The 17748-nt window shown below is 41.6% G+C and overlaps 1 protein-coding gene across 5 annotated transcripts in view; it reads left to right on the forward strand.

The window, feature by feature from the left end:
- Positions 1-4293, forward strand: part of COL14A1 (collagen type XIV alpha 1 chain) — a 211852-nt gene extending 207559 nt beyond the window's left edge. For 4 of the 5 annotated variants that reach the window (XM_058698926.1, XM_058698925.1, XM_058698928.1 and 1 more), the window contains exons 47-48: positions 1634-1789; positions 3421-4293. In XM_058698926.1, coding sequence (XP_058554909.1) covers positions 1634-1789; positions 3421-3500 — 236 coding nt within the window. In that variant the 3' untranslated portion in view covers positions 3501-4293. Of the gene's footprint in view, positions 1-1633; positions 1790-2606 lie in introns of all 5 variants that reach the window. The other variant, XM_058698929.1, reaches the window with a different exon arrangement.
- The last annotated feature ends 13455 nt before the right edge of the window (positions 4294-17748 follow it).

Below are 17748 nucleotides of genomic sequence, written 5' to 3' on the forward strand. Positions count from 1 at the left end.
AATCTTTCTACCTAACAGGAAGCTGCACAATGGGTGTCCTAAATCTTTATATTTCACTTGACATCACTGGTGAAGAAAATGGCCGTGTTACATCCTTGCATCTAACTGGAATGGCTGTATTTCTCATTCACTTTATTAGAAGGCCAGTTTGTTAAGTGATGATTCTCCCAGAAGCTTATAGCATATTCTGGGATCCACTTGGCTTCATGAGTTAGGCTATGCTAGGCTATCCTGAGGTAACAAATCAATCCCAAATGCTTAGTAGATATACATAAAGTTTGAGGTGAGTAAGGTGGCTTTCCCCCATTTTGGAACAAAAGGCTCTTAGGAGAAAGATAAGGAGGCACATCAGCCTTCACCTTTCTACATGGAGAATGACATATGGCACAGCCATGCATATTTCACTGGCTGGAACTAGCCACACTCTCAGCTGAACTGCACGGCAGGCTCCAAATATAGAGGAACACATGGGTATTTGATAAAGACTCAGAGTCTCTGCCACCATGGCATTCTTACTGAACGAGTTTTGTGTCAGTTTTGTGCACATTACTATGTGCTTTGACAATGGTCTCTAGATTATCATCCTCATTATTAGAATTATAAGTTTGCAGTTCTATTGGACGTTTATGATCCAGTTTTAGCCACATTGAATCAAATGCTTTACAGATTTTTCTTTCCAGTCTAATGATGATTTTGGAAAGTACTTTTTCTAGGAGGGATTCCTAATGGAATAAATCGACTGAGCATAAATGCTCCTAGCATTAGAGCCTGCGTGAGAGGCTGATCTAGGATCATGTGTTCCACAAAAACAGTGATTGGTGAATGTTGACTGGATGGAATTGAATGTATCTAAGAGCCGCAGCACTTTTCAAATATAAGGGGATACTTGTTCCTAATTTCCATTTAAGTTTTAGTTGAAAGAATGTCATTCTTGGTTGAAGAATGCCTTTGAAGCACTATTGGAATCCGGGCCTGAAAGCAAACATAAAAACAAACAAAAACACTCAGCTCAATACACTTCCTAATATCAGAAAACTTTTAGTCTCTCTCCCATTTTCACTCAATCTAAGTTCTCAATTGATATAAGGTAGCCTCAAAGAAATTTTGGATTAGTATTTTAGGCCCGGTTTCAGACTTTTCCTTCTTCTCCTGCAGGATGATTTCTTTCACACTCAGGCTAATTTATTTCGATGATCTGAGGCCATAAAGCAGTACAGATTACGACGCTGAGATTGAGTGTGTTTGTGTGTGTGCATGTGTGCACGTGTTCATGTATGCCCGTATGCTGGATTCCCACTGAACTGCACTGGGAAACAGGAATTCTGTAATGAAAACCAGGTCGAGAGCGGTGTGTTCCTTTCCCTTTAATATCCAAGAGGTGATAGAAAAGAATACATCCATTTTGCTTTCCAGTTTCCTGAGCTGATTGAAAGCACTGACCTCCAGGAGAATGTATGATTACAGTATGATCCAGTTTAGGAATAAAAACTCAATGAGCAGGGAGAGGCAGACTATCCTAATTGTTAAACTGTGTGAGGTGGCTTTTTTTAAGAGTTAGTTTACTTCTTGGGAGTCTCAAAACTCACTCTGTGATGGTGAAGACCAACTGTTTTCATTTGTTGGTGCTTCTTAGGACCTTCGGGGGAGAGTCGGCCAGGAAGCCCTGGGCCCCCTGGCTCTCCCGGGCCCAGGGGTCCACCTGGTCACCTGGGGGTGCCTGGACCACAAGGTCCTTCTGGCCAGCCTGGATACTGCGACCCCTCTTCGTGTTCTGCCTACGGGGTAGGAGGTAAGTGCCGGCCTCTCGTGGCTTTGAGCAGTGTTTTGCTACGGTTAGAACTATATGATGGGGGTACAATGAAAAGTAGACCAATTATGGGAGGGAGGCAGAAGCTGAGCACCTCACTACCTTAAATTATTCAGAGATATCTTCCATGACGTGCTAATGACTCTAGAAGCTACCCCTTTAAAAACCTTACGAGGAAAATGAAAATAACCTCATATGTAAATCTTTCTTGTTTACAAATGGCAGTCCACACCTTCTTGGCCTCCGACCTCACGTTTGGTCATTGCGGGGCATGTCTGAACTTTCTTTGGGTGCCCTAATTCTGTGTTACTGCTGTGGTGTGGTCGTGATGCCCTGTAATTTTTTACTCTTGTTTCGGATAAACCTCAAACTTAGAGCTTTCCCTAGCGAGGAGGGCCCCCTAGATTCTTTTGGGTGACCTTCTGCGCACCACATGCATGTTACGTGACCAAAGATAGTTTTAAGAAGAAACAAGAGTGGCCATGCTGTCCTTGCCTCGTTACTAACGACTGGACCGAGACTCTGAAAGATAATGCTTCCTAAAAACATCTGCAGCCTGCATGTCGGCGAGTTGTGCAATGGGACATTTTCTGACATAGTCACTCTTGGAAGCATCAAGAGACATGTTCACAGACTGCTTTGGGGCAATAAACTTATTAGTCAAAGAATTTTAAGTTTTCTGCTTTAGGAGAAATTTAACCTTATTTGCCAGAGGAACTGGTCAGAGTTTTGCTGATGTGTTTTTCTCTGTTCATCTCTTCCCTCCTTGTTCTCTCAAATCTCCCTGTCCCTTGTTAAGATCTGATCCCTTACAATGATTACCAGCACTGAGGTGCATCTCCTCCACTCTGATTACATTGGCCTGGGCAATTGGCTACGGATACAGAACTGTCCTGTTGACTACCACCACCCAGCCCCTGCCCCTAACAATGGGCACCCTGCTTTCCTGCCTCACCTGCTTCCCTCCCTGCCCACTGTCACATCTCTTGCCCTCCCTACTCGAAACACGTACACTGAGAATACTGAAATTTCACCAAATCCCATGGGTCAATTGTATTAGCAACCGACCGCTCTGTATCAGCCTGGCTAAGGGTATATGATTGTGTACCAAGGATTTATCCCTAACTTTTCTATGTGAAGGCTCAGTAGTAGTTGTTGAATGAAGCGTGCCTTCTCCTCTTTCCTGTCCCTGCACAAGACTGATGGGCATCTTCCTCCCTGACCACCCTACTCTCCATTCTCCTCTTGACTGTCCCCTGGTGATGGGTTTCTAACCTGAGATGGGTTTTGGTAAGATTTATTTTTCTGTTACAATTCTGCTGAGATTCAGGGTTCCTTTTGTAAATAAAACACATAATATTTAAGCAGCTGGCTGTGATCTGGTTTTCTAACAATTTCTGCCATGTATCCGTCCCTTCCTTCACTAACCGTCTGAAACCTCCTGGGGAAGGCACAAGCGGCGTGGTGGGTAAAGGTGGCTACTGCTTTCTACCCAAGCAGGATATCTCTGTAGTTTAGTGACCAAATCTGCCTCTTACGGACCCACACGAGGAGAGAATATCAGTTTATGGTTCCTGGGTCCTATCAAGTCCCACCCCACTCTTCCTCTCTAGCTCCTCATCCTGATCAACCAGAATTCACTCCTGTCCAAGACGAGCTGGAAGCCATGGAACTGTGGGGCTCGGGGATCTGATAGCCTCCGGACAAATATGAAGACCAGCTACAAGAACTCTTAGAGAAACTTATTCAAGAAGAATGTTGTGATGTGGTTTGTATGCTACCTTTTGGGGGCTCGTTTCATCACCCTAAGTCTCCTTGGGTATTGTTAATATTGCTATCATTAACAAAAAATTGTATTTAAAAAACTCCCTTCATCTATGACACCACAGGATTTACTTCTCTCTGCTATTTTAATGGCATGCCAGATTATTTGTGTGTCCAAAGAAGAGTGCTCAAAGAAAAATTGGCAAAAAAAAAAAAAAAAAAAATTGAACACTGGACTCTTTTCTGTATTAGACGATCTCAAGTTCTAAAATGTATCAAGACAGCTATGATTGTATTCAAAGGAAACCGAGTAAAAATTTAAAGAGATTCAAAGATTATGCCATTTATCTCTATCTCCTATAGCCTTGCTAAAAAGAAAAAGGGATATTATTAGAGAAACTACCTCTTGATTAACTGATCTGCCCGCCACTGAGATCACTTGGTAACTCATTTCACTGGTATCTAAGAATATGTTTTAGACTATAACCTTTCTGAAGTTGGTGACTTTAAAAATAGATTCAGTGTTTCAGTGGTTTTGACCTGTAAAATAATGACTTGCCACCAGTTCTGATGCAAGGAGGTCCAATTTTGATGAACAGTTTATCCAGCAGTATTCCAAGGCTTGCCCTCTTTATCTACATGGATTACTTTGTACATGCAGATAAGTTTTTGCAAACCCATTTCCATTCTCTTTTATAAGCAAATAAAATTTTAAAATAACATCTGTGGGTTCTTTTTACTGCATTTCTAAATGCCACCTTAAACTTTTAGTAGTCTTAGCTGAGTTTTAACCAGAAAAACAACAGTTGGCTTCCTTTAGACAGGCATTCAAATTTTCATTTATTCATTCATTCATTCATTCATTCATTCTCCACTCATCCATTCTGACTGTAGTTAGAAGCTAAACAGAAGAAGCAGTTGACGTGGGCCTAAGGTAGAATTTTATCATTCATTTGTAATCCACCAGAAAATTCAAGACTGGTGCTAAATAATTGTTTACCAATAGTTGACTGAAGAGTTGTCTTTTTTCTGATATTAAGAAGAGTCTGAAAAACTCCAGAAAGGAAGAAAGGAAATGAGGGTGAATCTAACCGACTTAACGCCTAAACCATAATATGTCTTTTGCTCACAAAGGAAAAATCTAGATATTTGAGAGATATTTAGGTTCTATTATCTGCTTGTTGAAAATAAAAGGAAAGAGAATTATAAACTTAGCGTATGCTCCTTTTCCAGTGGCGTCTCCCTAGTAGCAGCTAATTTAAAAGGTAGAGGTGGGGTCATTTATAACCAGAAGTTGGATTCTTCCAAGATCAATGAGATCTTCTGACCTTCTTCAGTTTACCTCACCAAATGGATCTGATCCAAGGCCTTTCCAGCCAAAGGATTCAAAGGTCTACTTATGTGCCTTTGGGGATCCAGGCAAAGACATTTTTGGTGACTTTTCGGGAAATGAAAGAAGAGAGTGAGCAGATACCCAACAGCACTTTCCTTCTAGTTATGGCAAATCATTCCACATGTAAGAAGCAGGACTGATGAGGAGGAGAGGTTGCACAAGGGTGAGCAGGATGACTTCACCCAGAATCACGTAAGAGACTAGGGCGTGTCGTTAGTTACATCAGACCTAAGAGACCCCTCCTTAAATGACTAGGGCATGTTTCGTAGTTACATCAGACCTTTGTATCAGATTTCTTAATCTTTTAGCGAGCGAGTAGAGAGAAGAATATTCTGTGTGTTTGGCTCTTGGAAATGCATAGTCTACTGTCATGTCACTAAGAAGACTCTCAAAGTCGGTTATAAACAGTGAAGTATAAGCCACTGGAGGTTCTACTCCATTCATACCATTCTTGAGTTGTTCAGTTACACTTGGATTTGATTTTACTTGGTGGTCTAAATTTGTTTATTTATGCTACAGAAAAGTTTCATTAGTTTGGAAGGTGTCATCACCTAGACCCAGTATATCAGATTTCTGTTGAGTGAAATGTTCAAAATAAAAGGTATAATTCGGATGTAGGACTTTTGTGTTTATAATACATTGCCTTGTTAAAAGCTGGTTTCGAATTGCATTTAAAAATTTTTCTTTTAATGTTTATTTTTGAGAGAGAGAGCGAGAGCGAGCACAAATCGGGGAGGGGCACAGAGAAATGGAGACACAGAATCCGAAGCAGGCTCCAGGCTCTGAGCTGTCAGCACAGAGCCCTATGTGGGGCTCGAATTCATGAACCATGAGAACATGACCTGAGCCGAAGTCAGATACTTAACCATCCGAGCCATCCAGGTGCCCCTAGATTTAAAGTTTTATTTATTTATTTTTGAGAGAGAGAGAGTGAGAGCAAGCAAGGGAAGGACAGAGAGAAAGGAAGAGAAAGAGAATCCCAAGCAGACTCCACACTGCCAGCACGGAGCCTGATGTGGGGCTCGAACTCATGAAACCGAGATCATGACCTGAGCAGAAACCAAGAGTCGGACACTCAACCGATTGAGCCACCCAGGTGCTGCTTGAATTGCATTTTTATTGACTTGCCTATTTTGGCAGGAATATATTTATATCTTAATTTATAGTTTATACCATTTGTGAAAGTGTATCTTCTCATATACAGAAAAACATTAGTTTTCAGAATTTTCATCACTTTTGTTAGAAACTCTCAATTTCTTTTGGGAATAATCATTTAAAGGTAGTATTTCGTATTCAGTAAATACTCGATTTAACTCCAGGACAACTCTCCCTCTTTCATTTCTACCTCCTCTGCCCTACTCCATCCTCCCATAACCAGTCCTGCTGTGTACCAGGAACTGTTTTAGTTTTTAGGATAAATATATGAATGAGAGAGATGTGGCCTTGTCCTCATGGAGCTTCCTGTCTAGTGCTAGAAAAAGATGGGAAATGAGTGAATAAATGAGCAAAATTTATCTCAAATTGCGATGAATAGTTTAAAAGACACAGGAAAAATGCTGAGAAAGGACTAAAACGAGAATGTAAAAGAGCATTTGCTCCCACCTGGGTGAACAGAGATGACCTCCCTGAGGAGCTGAGATTTAAGTTGAGACATGAAGATAAAAAAAGACGAGGAAGGAGGATTCTGGCTCAGATCTTGTCAAATATAAAGTCCCTTTGTCAGGAAGGTGCTTGTTCATGTTCAAGGAGCTAAAAGGCCACTATGGCAGGAGAGTGAACAAGATATGGCTGGCGACCAAAGCAATTTAGGCAGTGTGCCAATTAGTGATTTGGGTTTTATTTTAAATTCCATGAGAAATGATTGATGGTTTCAACAGAGGAGCGACACGAGCAGTTAGTGAAGGGAAAATGGCTTTTCCATTGAACCATATTGCTGAGCTTGTCTAAAGCTGTCATTGAGCAGTTACTCTAGGCCAGGCCTACTCCAAGGGCTTTAAAGTTGAACCAGTGAGGTTGGGTGTTGGGTGATACTACGCTGTGGTAACAACAGTTCCTAATGTCTCAAGAGCTTAGCACAATATGCATCTATTTCTTGGTTACACAAGAGAGCAGGGAAATGGTCCTTCATGTCTTGGCTCTTTGTTCCACACTGCTTCTGTCTTAGACATTTCCGTATCAACATGTACCTCCATGATTGCTATGAGAAGGAAGAGAAGAGAAGAGAAGCCCTGGAGAATCATCTATCTCAGCTTTCTCCAGAAGTGACACATGTTACTTCCACTCACATTTTGTTGGTCTGTGTAAATCACATGAACCTATTTAACTTCATAGAGGTGGGGAAGTACAATCTCCCCACCTGCTAGGAAGCAGAAGAGAACCAGAAATATTGCTGAGAAGCAATAAAAGCTATCACTTAGGTTTTAATTCATTTGATCATCACAGAAACTCAAGAGCTAGTTCACTGTTATCTTAATTGTCCTGGTGAAGAGACAGAAGCACAGAAAAGTTAAGTTACCTGCCCAAGAACACACAGCTAGAAATCAAATGTAGGCATTCTGACTCAAGGTATCCACTCTTTTTTTTTATTTTATTTTTAAAATTTGTATCCAAATTAGTTAGCATATAGTGCAACAGTGATTTCAGGAGTAGATTCCTTAATGCCCCTTACCCATTTAGCCCATCCCCCCTCCCACAACCCCTCCTGTAACCCTCTGTTTGTTCTCCTTATTTAAGAGTCTCTTATGTTTTGACCCCCTCCCTGTTATTATATTATTTTTGCTTCCCTTCCCTTATGTTATCTGTTCTGTGTCTTAAAGTCCTCATATGAGTGAAGTCATATAATACTTGTCTTTCTCTGACTAATTTCACTTAACATAATACCCTCCAGTTCCATCCATGTAGCTGCAAATGGCAAGATTTCATTCTTTTTGATTGCCGAGTAATACTCCATTGTGTGTGTGTGTGTGTGTGTGTGTACATACCACATCTTCTTTATCCATTCATCCATTGATGGACATTTGGGCTCTTTCCATACTTTGGCTATTGAGTGCTGCCATAAGCGTTGGGGTGTATGTGCCCCTTCAAAACAGCACACCTGTATCCCGTGGATAAATGCCTAGTAGTGCAATTGCTGGGTCATAGGGTAGTTCTATTTTTAATTTTTTGAGGAACCTCCATACTGTTTTCCAGAGTGGCTGCACCAGCTTGCATTCCCACCAACAATGCAAAAGAGATCCTCTTTCTCCGCATCCTGGCCAACACCTGTTGTTGCCTGAGTTGTTAATGTTAGCCATTCTGACAGGTGTGAGGTGGTATCTCATTGTGGTTTTGATCTGTATTTCCCTGATGATGAGTGACGTTGAGCATTTTTTCATGTGTCAGTTGGCGATCTGGATGTCTTCTTTGGAGAAGCGTCTATTCATGTCTTTTGCCCATTACTTCACTGGATTATTTGTTCTTTGGGTGTTGAGTTTGATCAGTTCTTTATAGATTTTGGATACTAACCCTTTATCTGATATGTCATTTGCAAATATCTTCTCCCATTCTGTCAGTTGCCTTTTAGTTTTGCTGCTTGTTTCCTTCTCTGTGCAGAAGATTTTTATTTTGATGAGGTCCCAATAGTTCATTTTTGCTTTTGTTTCCCTTGCCTCCGGAGACGTGTTGAGTAAAAAGTTGCTGTGGTCCAGATCAAAGAGGTTTTTGCCTGCTTTCTCCTCAAGGATTTTGATGGCTTCCTGTCTTACATTTAGATCTGTCATCCATTTTGAGTTTGTTTTTGTGTGTGGTGTAAGAGAGTGGTCCAGGTTCATTCTTCTGCATGTCGCTGTCCAGTTTTCCCAGCACCACTTGCTGAAGAGACTGTCTTTATTCCACTGGATATTCTTTCCTTCTTTGTCAAAATTAGTTGGCCATATATTTGTGGGTCTCTTTCTGGGTTCTCTATTATGTTCCACTGATCTGAGTGTCTGTTCTTGTGCTATCAAGGTATCTACTCTTAACCTCTAGATTACTCTGCCTCACGTATTGGTAATTCTTACATTTTAATGACAAAAAGAGGTGGAGATTGGGTTTATCCAAGTATAGATGCCTGAACCTTGAGGAATCCCCAAAGATTCTGCTTCCGATTGTCTGGGTTGGAAACTCTTTTTTTTTTTTTTTTTTCAGACGAGCACTTTAGGTGATCAGTGGACTACAGTTTGAGAAACACTATTTTCAGATCATCTGGTTGCACAGTTGAGAATGGGTTGGAGGGGATTATAGTAGATGAGGGAACATTAATAACACCATTGTCAGGGTCTAATGAAAGCTTGTGGAAGACTGAACCAAGAAGCTGGAATTGACAGGACTCATTAGAAATGGAGACGAGGAGAGGAACATAAGTAGGATAACCCAGGTGTCTGGTATAAGCAGCTGGGTGATGGAGACACACAGATCCCTTTGGGAATCACAGAGTTGGGGCAGGGAGGTAGAAAAGTTCAGTTTAGGAGAGTGTGAGTTGCCAAGTAGGTGATTCTGAGCTTCAGAGAATAATCAGGATTAGAGACATAAATTTAAGGGTCCTATGCATTAGGTAACACTTAAAGGCCACAGGAATGAACGAGATCACCCGAAGAGTTTCCAGCTTCATACTCTCTCATTTTTTGTTTCCATAGATTCTTTAACCTGTTTTTTTTCTATTCTATTTTGAATTGTTATCTTTCAGCCAAGTAGTCTCCAAACTATAGCCACAAATAACTAATTGCAAAATGCTTGATGCATGCTCTCTCTTGTTTCTCTATCTTTGACATGCCTTTTTTTTCCTACTTGGAAAGCTCTTCTTTTCTCCCCCACCTCAGTTTAAATGACCTACTTATATTTATACTCAATCTTCAGAACTCAGCCAGGCTCCTCTTTCTGTTTGAAGCCTTCCCTGAAACCCACGGTGACCACCTGGACAGCCTTGACAACCATGGTATCACAGTCCCCTTTTCTAGGTAGTTCTTTAACCCTTATGTCATACTTTAGGAGGTCTCCAGCTGCCCACGGTGTGCTCAGCACTTGACAACTGCTCAGTAGATGTTTGTAGAATAATTTCATCCTGGCACAGTTTCATTTATAACCTGTCTTCAGTAGGAAGAATTTTCTCTAGATACAAGCCATGATGTTTGGGAGACAGAAATAATGCCTAGGAACAAACGATCAGCTTCTATAGCGACTTGCAAATTGAAATCTATTAAGTATTTCAGGATTTGAGGAAGAAATATTTAAGTCACGTCTTCCTATAAATGTAGTCATTTATGGGTTCAGGTACTCATCCATCTCTGTGCATGCATCCACCCATCTATCAGATTTTTGACCCATATCTGCCATGGGTTTAGCCATGGATTGGGGTGATGGAGAAGAAAAGATGAACACGGAGTCATAGGAGCTTCCTAACTTCCTGCTGTAATCCGAAGCAGGTAAGGTAATTTGTACCAGATTGGTGGATAGATTAGCCTATCCCAGGCTACAATGTTCAGATTTCTGCCTGAAGACACTAGGAAATTAGTGGGTGTCTAAGCAAATGAGCAACCCGATTGGGCTTATCATTTGAAGGCACAATTTTGATACAATGTATATGATAGACGGGTGTTGGATAAGATCAAGGAAGGAAAAAAAGACATTTAATGAAGCCTTCCCATTTGCTAGCTTCTGTTCTGGATACCTTAGATTCAGTTGACTTTCACACGTTAAGGTATTTCCTTTTTACAAAGGATCAAGCACATAAGGTAAGTGACACGTCCAATGTTTACACACCTACAAGAAAGGATTCTAATTCTGGTTGCTCCCACAGCTCATGGCCCCTTCCCTGGGTATACCATGCTGCCTGTTGCGGTGGATCAGATGGCGAGGGCCTGCACCACAGCAGTGCAGTGGGGAATAGGAGGAGGGGTTGGCTTTGAGAACACAGGAAGAAGTACAATGAGCAGAAGTTGATGACTGATGGGAGAAGGGGGGAGGGGTCACAGGCAGAAGGTAAGAATGGCTTCAAGATTTCAAGTTCGGGAGGGAAAGCAAATGACAATTTCGCTAAGGGAGATAGAAAGTTGAGGAGGAAGAGAGAAGGGCTTCAGGATAGCATATTGGTTCTGAGGTTTTCCTGCCTTTTTTCCAAAGTACAATATTAGTAGATAAATAGGGACTTAGAAGGATGATACAGGGTGGGGTGGCTTGGGATGACACATTTAAACTATAACAGCCTGGCAGGACTTAATCTCTTTAGACTGTCCCCAACAGAAGTGCGGTTCAGGTGCAGAGTGGAGGTTTCCAAGGTGCGAACCAAAATACTTAGTTAAAAAAAAAATCGCAACTTTTTATTCCGATTTGATGTGGCGTTGGAAACACTGACATTAAAGGTTCATTTGTGCTAGACAAGCTCAGAGTTCAGAGAACTCCTTTGCTACAAAATCCTGGTTCTTCTAGACTCTTTAGAATAACTCTGTCACCATGAAAAATGAACTGCATGAATAAGTTTGCAGTAATTTTATATTATTTGTCAGATTAAATAATTTTATTATCCATGTGGCTGATACAAGATATTCAGCTGTATTGTTAAATAAAGGAAAGCCGATTGCTGAACGGTACGCATGATATTTATCTATTATTCTGTTCGTCTATCCATAACGAGAGATTGGGGCGAATAAACTCCAGACACTTAACGATGGTCATCCCCTGTATACGAGATTGTAGGGAACTTTCCATTTTTTTAAGCGAAGTGTTGATTTCACGGAAATGCTGATGTTTTAACATTCTGTATTGTGTGAAAAATATTGTGCAATAGGCATGTGCTCTCAGAAGCTTCATACTTTACAGGAAACTCACAAACAATTTTAGAATAAAATTCTGTTTGACAAAAGATTACCTTTTTAATATCATCATCATTACTAATGACTTGGCATAAGTGAAGAAAAATGAGAGAAATATGGTAGGCAATGATTTTTATTTTATTTTATTTTATATTTTATTTATTTTTTATTCTCAAGTTAGTTAACTTACAGTGTAGTCTTGGCTTCAGGAGTAGAACCCAGTGATTCATCACTTACATATAACCTCCAGTGCTCCTCCCAACAAGTGCCCTCTTTAATGCCCGTCACCCACTTACCCCCCACCCCCATCAACCCCTAGTTCGTTCTCTGTATTTAAGAGTGTCTTACGGTTTGCCTCCCTCCCTGTTTTTATCTTATTTTTCCTTCCCTTTCCCTGTGATCATTGGTTAAGTTTCTAGAAGCAGAATAAAAGGGGCAGGAGGCGGAATGCATTATCAAGAGGGGTGGAATGATCTGCTTGTTTTGGTGGCATTTGTAGATGCATAAACGTTAGTCATGACTGATTTTTTCTCTGTATGTTGCTAAGTAATAAAAAGCATACGCTGGCACAAGTAACCGTATTTTGTTATTTGTTTGTTTCTTGGTTTACTTGCATTTTATCTTACTGATTAGAAAATGTCCCACGTGGTGAAATTCAGCTTCATTAAGTTAAAAGAAGTTTCATAATGAATTCCAGAGAGGTAAAAATGTCTTTTTTCTGGGTCTAAAATGAATGTTATATGGTAACAAAGCAAAACTAACGGAGCAGGACAGAAAAGAGGAGTGTAATTACTGAAGACATCTATCTCCATTTTTCACCCTCCTGTCATCTGGCCCAAATTCAGTGAATCCTGATGAAACGGTACCCCCGGTATGCTCTAAAAACCACGTCACAAAATCATCGACCAGCTCAGCTTTCACTATGAGAAATCCTCTTTCGGGGCGCCTGGGTGGCGCCGTCGGTTAAGCGTCCGACTTCAGCCAGGTCACGATCTCGCGGTCCGTGAGTTCGAGCCCCGCGTCAGGCTCTGGGCTGACGGCTCAGAGCCTGGAGCCTGTTTCCGATTCTGTGTCTCCCTCTCTCTCTGCCCCTCCCCCGTTCATGCTCTGTCTCTCTCTGTCCCAAAAATAAATAAAAAACGTTGAAAAAAAAAATAAAAAAAAAAAATAAAAAATAAAAAAAAAAAAAGAAATCCTCTTTCTTTGAATGTTCCTGAATAGATCCGTTGAAGAGAATTCGGTGATTAGGACATCCGTGTGTTTCCACTTTACCTGTCCTTTCTCATGTACTGCTCACATTATGCCTGTGAACTGGCAAGTGGAGAGGCCAAAAGGATTAGACTTCATCAATGGAGTTCTTTTTCTACACGTTCCATCTATCAGATTTGGACACCCTCAGAAGCCCCGCTGACTAGATCTCCATTGTCAACTGGCTGCCTGCTCGTGTCCTTGGAGTGCTGCCAGCAGGTTCTATCTCGGATTCAACTCTCAAGTGTAAGCATGTTTTATCAAACCAGGAGAGAGCCACGGCTCTCCTGACTGAGAGCAACAGAAAAGCTAGGGGGAAAAAATGGATACAGTTCAAAAGCTGACTGTGCAGGGAGCAGGAGCAGTCTGTCCACATTCTGCAGCTTTGGGGATGTTTACTTTTCTTCTCCTGAAGGGTCTACCGTTCTGTGTCTGGTGTGTTTTCTAATGGAATTGGAAACATACCTGCATGGCTTAAAGGTAGCGTTCGAGGATGGGGAGTGATCAAAGTGGCCATGAACCTGGAAGCTTGGCATTGTGGAAATAAAATGATGGCTTCTATCGTCATTTTTCTAGATTGCTGAACAGTGATATTTATGATTATCAGAAGGTTGTGGTTTGGACACCCGTTTTGAATCTTGACACTTACTTGGTTTTTGAATTTTTATTCCTATCAAAGCAAGCACTTGACAACAGCAAAAGCAAGTGTGTTTGAAAACAATCGCCTGCTTTGTTACTTGTTAGGGACTGTATTATCTTGGACTTCTTGTCCATACATTCTTTCCTTAACTGATTAAAGTCTTGATTTCTTTTATTTTTATTTTTTATTTTTGAGAGAAAGAGAGCAGGGGAGGGACAGAACAGGGGATAGAGAATCCGAAGCAGGCTCTGCGCTGACAGTGGTGAGCCCAACGTGGGGATCAAACTCACGGACCATGAGGTCATGACCTGAGCTGAGGTCGGACGCTCAACCGACTGAGCCACCCAGGGGCCCTAAAATCTAGATTTAATACCTTCCTAACTCTGGTATCACCAACGAGACACTTAACATCTAATGTACAGATAATTTCCTCTTGGCTTCTGTGTTAGAGACTGGCTTGCTTCAGCCAAAATTGTATTCTCTTCTTTTTTTAAAAAAAAAAAATTTAATGTTTATTCATTTTTGAGAGACAGAGCATGAACGGGGAAGAGGCAGAGAGAGGGAGACACAGAATCTGAAACAGGCTCCAGGCTCTGAACTGTCAGCACAGAGCCCGACGTGGGGCTCAAACTCACAAACTGAGAGATCCTGACCTGAGCCACAGTCTGACGCTCAACCGACGGAGCCACCCAGGCGCCCCATATTCTCTTATTCTTGAATACAAATTAGATTTTTATTGCTCAGTATGGCCATATGGCATGTTATCAACCAATGAAATACATATGTGACTTCTGAGTTAAGGGAGTTAAGATGTGTGTGAGTGTGTGTCTTGTCTACCTGCTTCTTTACCGTTTGCTACCTGAATGCAGAGGACTCCAAGGTCTTTTAGGAGGCTGGAGTCATAAGATGGAAGGGGTTTGGGTTCCAGAATGACTTTGTAGAAGGCCAGTGACTGATTTGGAACATCTGTGTTACATTACCAAAAAATAAACTTTTATAGAGTAACAACAGCCCAGAAATATGTGTGTGTGTGTTATATTAGCTAGTATTACCATAGCTAATATAGCTGCTGTTACTCATGCAACAAATATTTATTAGACTATGAGTCTATGTTCCAGACACTCTTTCAGTGGTTTCCGTGAGCCACACACTGTGTGAGGTGCTGGGGACACACAAAAGAAAAGATGCATTCTCTGCCTTCAATAAGCTCAACTTGTCAGTGGAGACGTAAGCAATTATAACACAATAAAATATTGGTTAAATTGGATGCCTTATAGGGGACAGAGACAGCAAGGGAGAAGAAATACTTCAGAATGCTTGGAAAGAACAGATGTATGAGCATTGGTGGAAATAGGATTGGTAGAGGATAACTGAACAGGGTTTGTTCCATGGCATAGAGGCATGAGGCATGAGGACATGCTTGTTTGGCAATTACCAATATTGAAGAAGGACTGAAATGTAAAGTCCAACAATAGGAGTGGATGGAGGTGAGAATGGAGTGGTGGGCTTACAAAAATCTGATGGGAGTGGCTCCTGCGTGGCTCAGTCGGTTAACCATCATCTGACTCTTGATTTCGGCTCAGATTATAATCTCATGGTCATGAGATCGGGCCCCACATAGGGCTCTGCACTGGGCATGGAACCTGCTTAAGATGCTAACCGCTGTGCCCCTCCCCCTCACACCTCTCTTTAAAAAAAAAAAAAAAAATTCTGAGGTTTTATAGGCCTTACTAAGATGTGTGGATTTTAAGCCAGGTGACAGGGAATCACCAAAGTATTTTGGTTTGGGGGGTGAGTGAAACGAAGAAACCTCTATGTTACAAGTGTCTCCTTGGCTTCAATGCCAGGATGGATTTCAGTATGTGTTGGCTTGAGTTCTTTTGGACGAAACACGGATTTCGGGGCAGGTAGTTTATGTGGGAGGCGCTGTAAAGAAACAGCAGTGAAGAGCAGAGCAAATGAGACAGGAACAAGGGAGAGCCAATGTGAAGAGATATAATCAGGGCTGTCAGCACCTGTAGGCCATGGGGATTCGGTTCCTTCATGCCCTCTGAGGAATGAGAGATTGCTTCTTACAATTGTCTCCAGAGGGTGGGAGGCTGACGCTTTCCTTCTCTGACCTTTGTCTCCCACTGGTTGAGCCTTGCTTTCTGGCGTATTCACTGCTAACCTCGGGGACTGCCTGCATGAGTGTATTATGAGGCAGAAAGTAGAAGCTCCTAGCATATGCGTGAGACACGACACTGCCGGCAGGGTTGAGTCTGAGCTGGCAGAACTATCCACCATAACTCCGGAGAAGCCGTAGGTGAGCCGAAGGGATGTGCAGCATAAGGGTAGGAATGTGAATCCAGGAGACTAGTTAGGAACCATTGCAATTTGCCCAAGTTATCACATACATTTGAAATACTGGAATGTGCTTATGGAGGAACAACTATATATCCCTGGCCTGTTTCAGACCTTTGGAATATATCAGCAAGCACGGCACCCACAAATCTCTATCTCATTGAGCTTATATTCTAGTGGGAATGACAGAAAATAAATAATCAACCTAATAAGTATGTAAATGACACACACACATAGGAAGAATGTGTTATGGAAAAATAAAGGTAAGAGGATTAAAGAAGCTGAAGATGAGAAGGGAGAGGGCTACAGCTTTTTTTAAAATTTTTTTATTTCATTTTATTTTTTTAACGTTTATTTATTTTTGAGAGACAGAGTGTGAGCAGAGAGGGGAGGGGCAGAGAGAGAGGGAGATATAGAATCCCAAGCAGGCTCCAGGCTCTGAGCTGTCTGCACAGAGCCTGAGATGGGGCTCGAACCCACCAATGGTGAGATCGAGACCTGAGCAGAAGTCAGACGCTAAGCCAACTGAGCCACCCAGGTGCCTCCTCCTTTTTTTTTTTTTTTTCTTAATGTTAATTTATTTTGAGAAAGAGAGCATGGCCACAAGCAGGGGAGGGGCAGAGAGAGGGAGAGAGAGAATCCCAAGCAGGCTCCACACTGTTAGCACAGAGCCTGCATGGGACTCAGTCTCATGAACCAGGAGATCTGAGATCTGAGATCATGATCTCAGATGACCTGAGCTGAAATCGAGTCAACACTTAACTGACTGAACCACCCAGGCACACTGAAGGCTGTAATTATGTATAAATATATATATATATATATATATATATATATATATATATATATATATATAAATTTATTGTCAAATTGGTTTCCATACAACACCCACACCCAGTACTTATCCCAACAGGTGCCCTCCTCAATGCCCATCACCCACTTTCCTCTCTCCCCCACCCCCCATCAACCGTCAGTTTGTTCTCAGTATTTAAGAGTCTCTTACGGTTTACCTCCTTCCCTCTCTGTAACTTTTTTCCCCCATCCCCCCCCCCACCCCTGGTCTTCTGTTAAGTTTCTCAGGATCCACATATGAGTGAAAACATATGGTATCTGTCCTTCTCCGCCTGACTTATTTCATGTAGCATAATACTCTCCAGTTCCATCCATGTTGCTACAAATGACCAGATTTTATTCTTTTTCTCATTGCCAAGTAGTATTCCATTGTGTATATAAACCACATTTTCTTTATCTATTCATCAGTTGATGGACATTTAGGTTCTTTCCATAATTTGGCTATTGTTGAAAGTCCTGCTATAAACACTGGGGTACAAGTGCCCCTATGCATCAGTACTCCTGTATCCCTTGGGTAAATTCCTAGCAGTGCTATTGCTGGGTCATAGGGTAGGTCTATTTTTAATTTTTTTGAGGAACCTCCACACTGTTTTCCAGAGTGGCCGCACCAGTTTGCATTCCCACCAACAGTGCAAGAGGGTTCCCCTTTCTCCACATCCTCGCTAGCATTTATAGTCTCCTGATTTGTTCATTTTAGCCACTCTGGCATGAGGTGGTATCTGAGTGTGGTTTTGATTTGTATTTCCCTGATGAGTGACACTGAGCACCTTTTCATGTGCCTGTTGGCCATCTGGATGTCTTCTTTAGAAAAGTGTCTATTCATGTTTTCTGCCCTTTTCTTCACTGGATTATTTGTTTTTTGGGTGTGGAGTTTGGT

This window comes from Neofelis nebulosa, chromosome 14 (assembly GCF_028018385.1).
Source record: "Neofelis nebulosa isolate mNeoNeb1 chromosome 14, mNeoNeb1.pri, whole genome shotgun sequence".
Taxonomy (NCBI): Eukaryota; Metazoa; Chordata; class Mammalia; order Carnivora; family Felidae; genus Neofelis; species Neofelis nebulosa.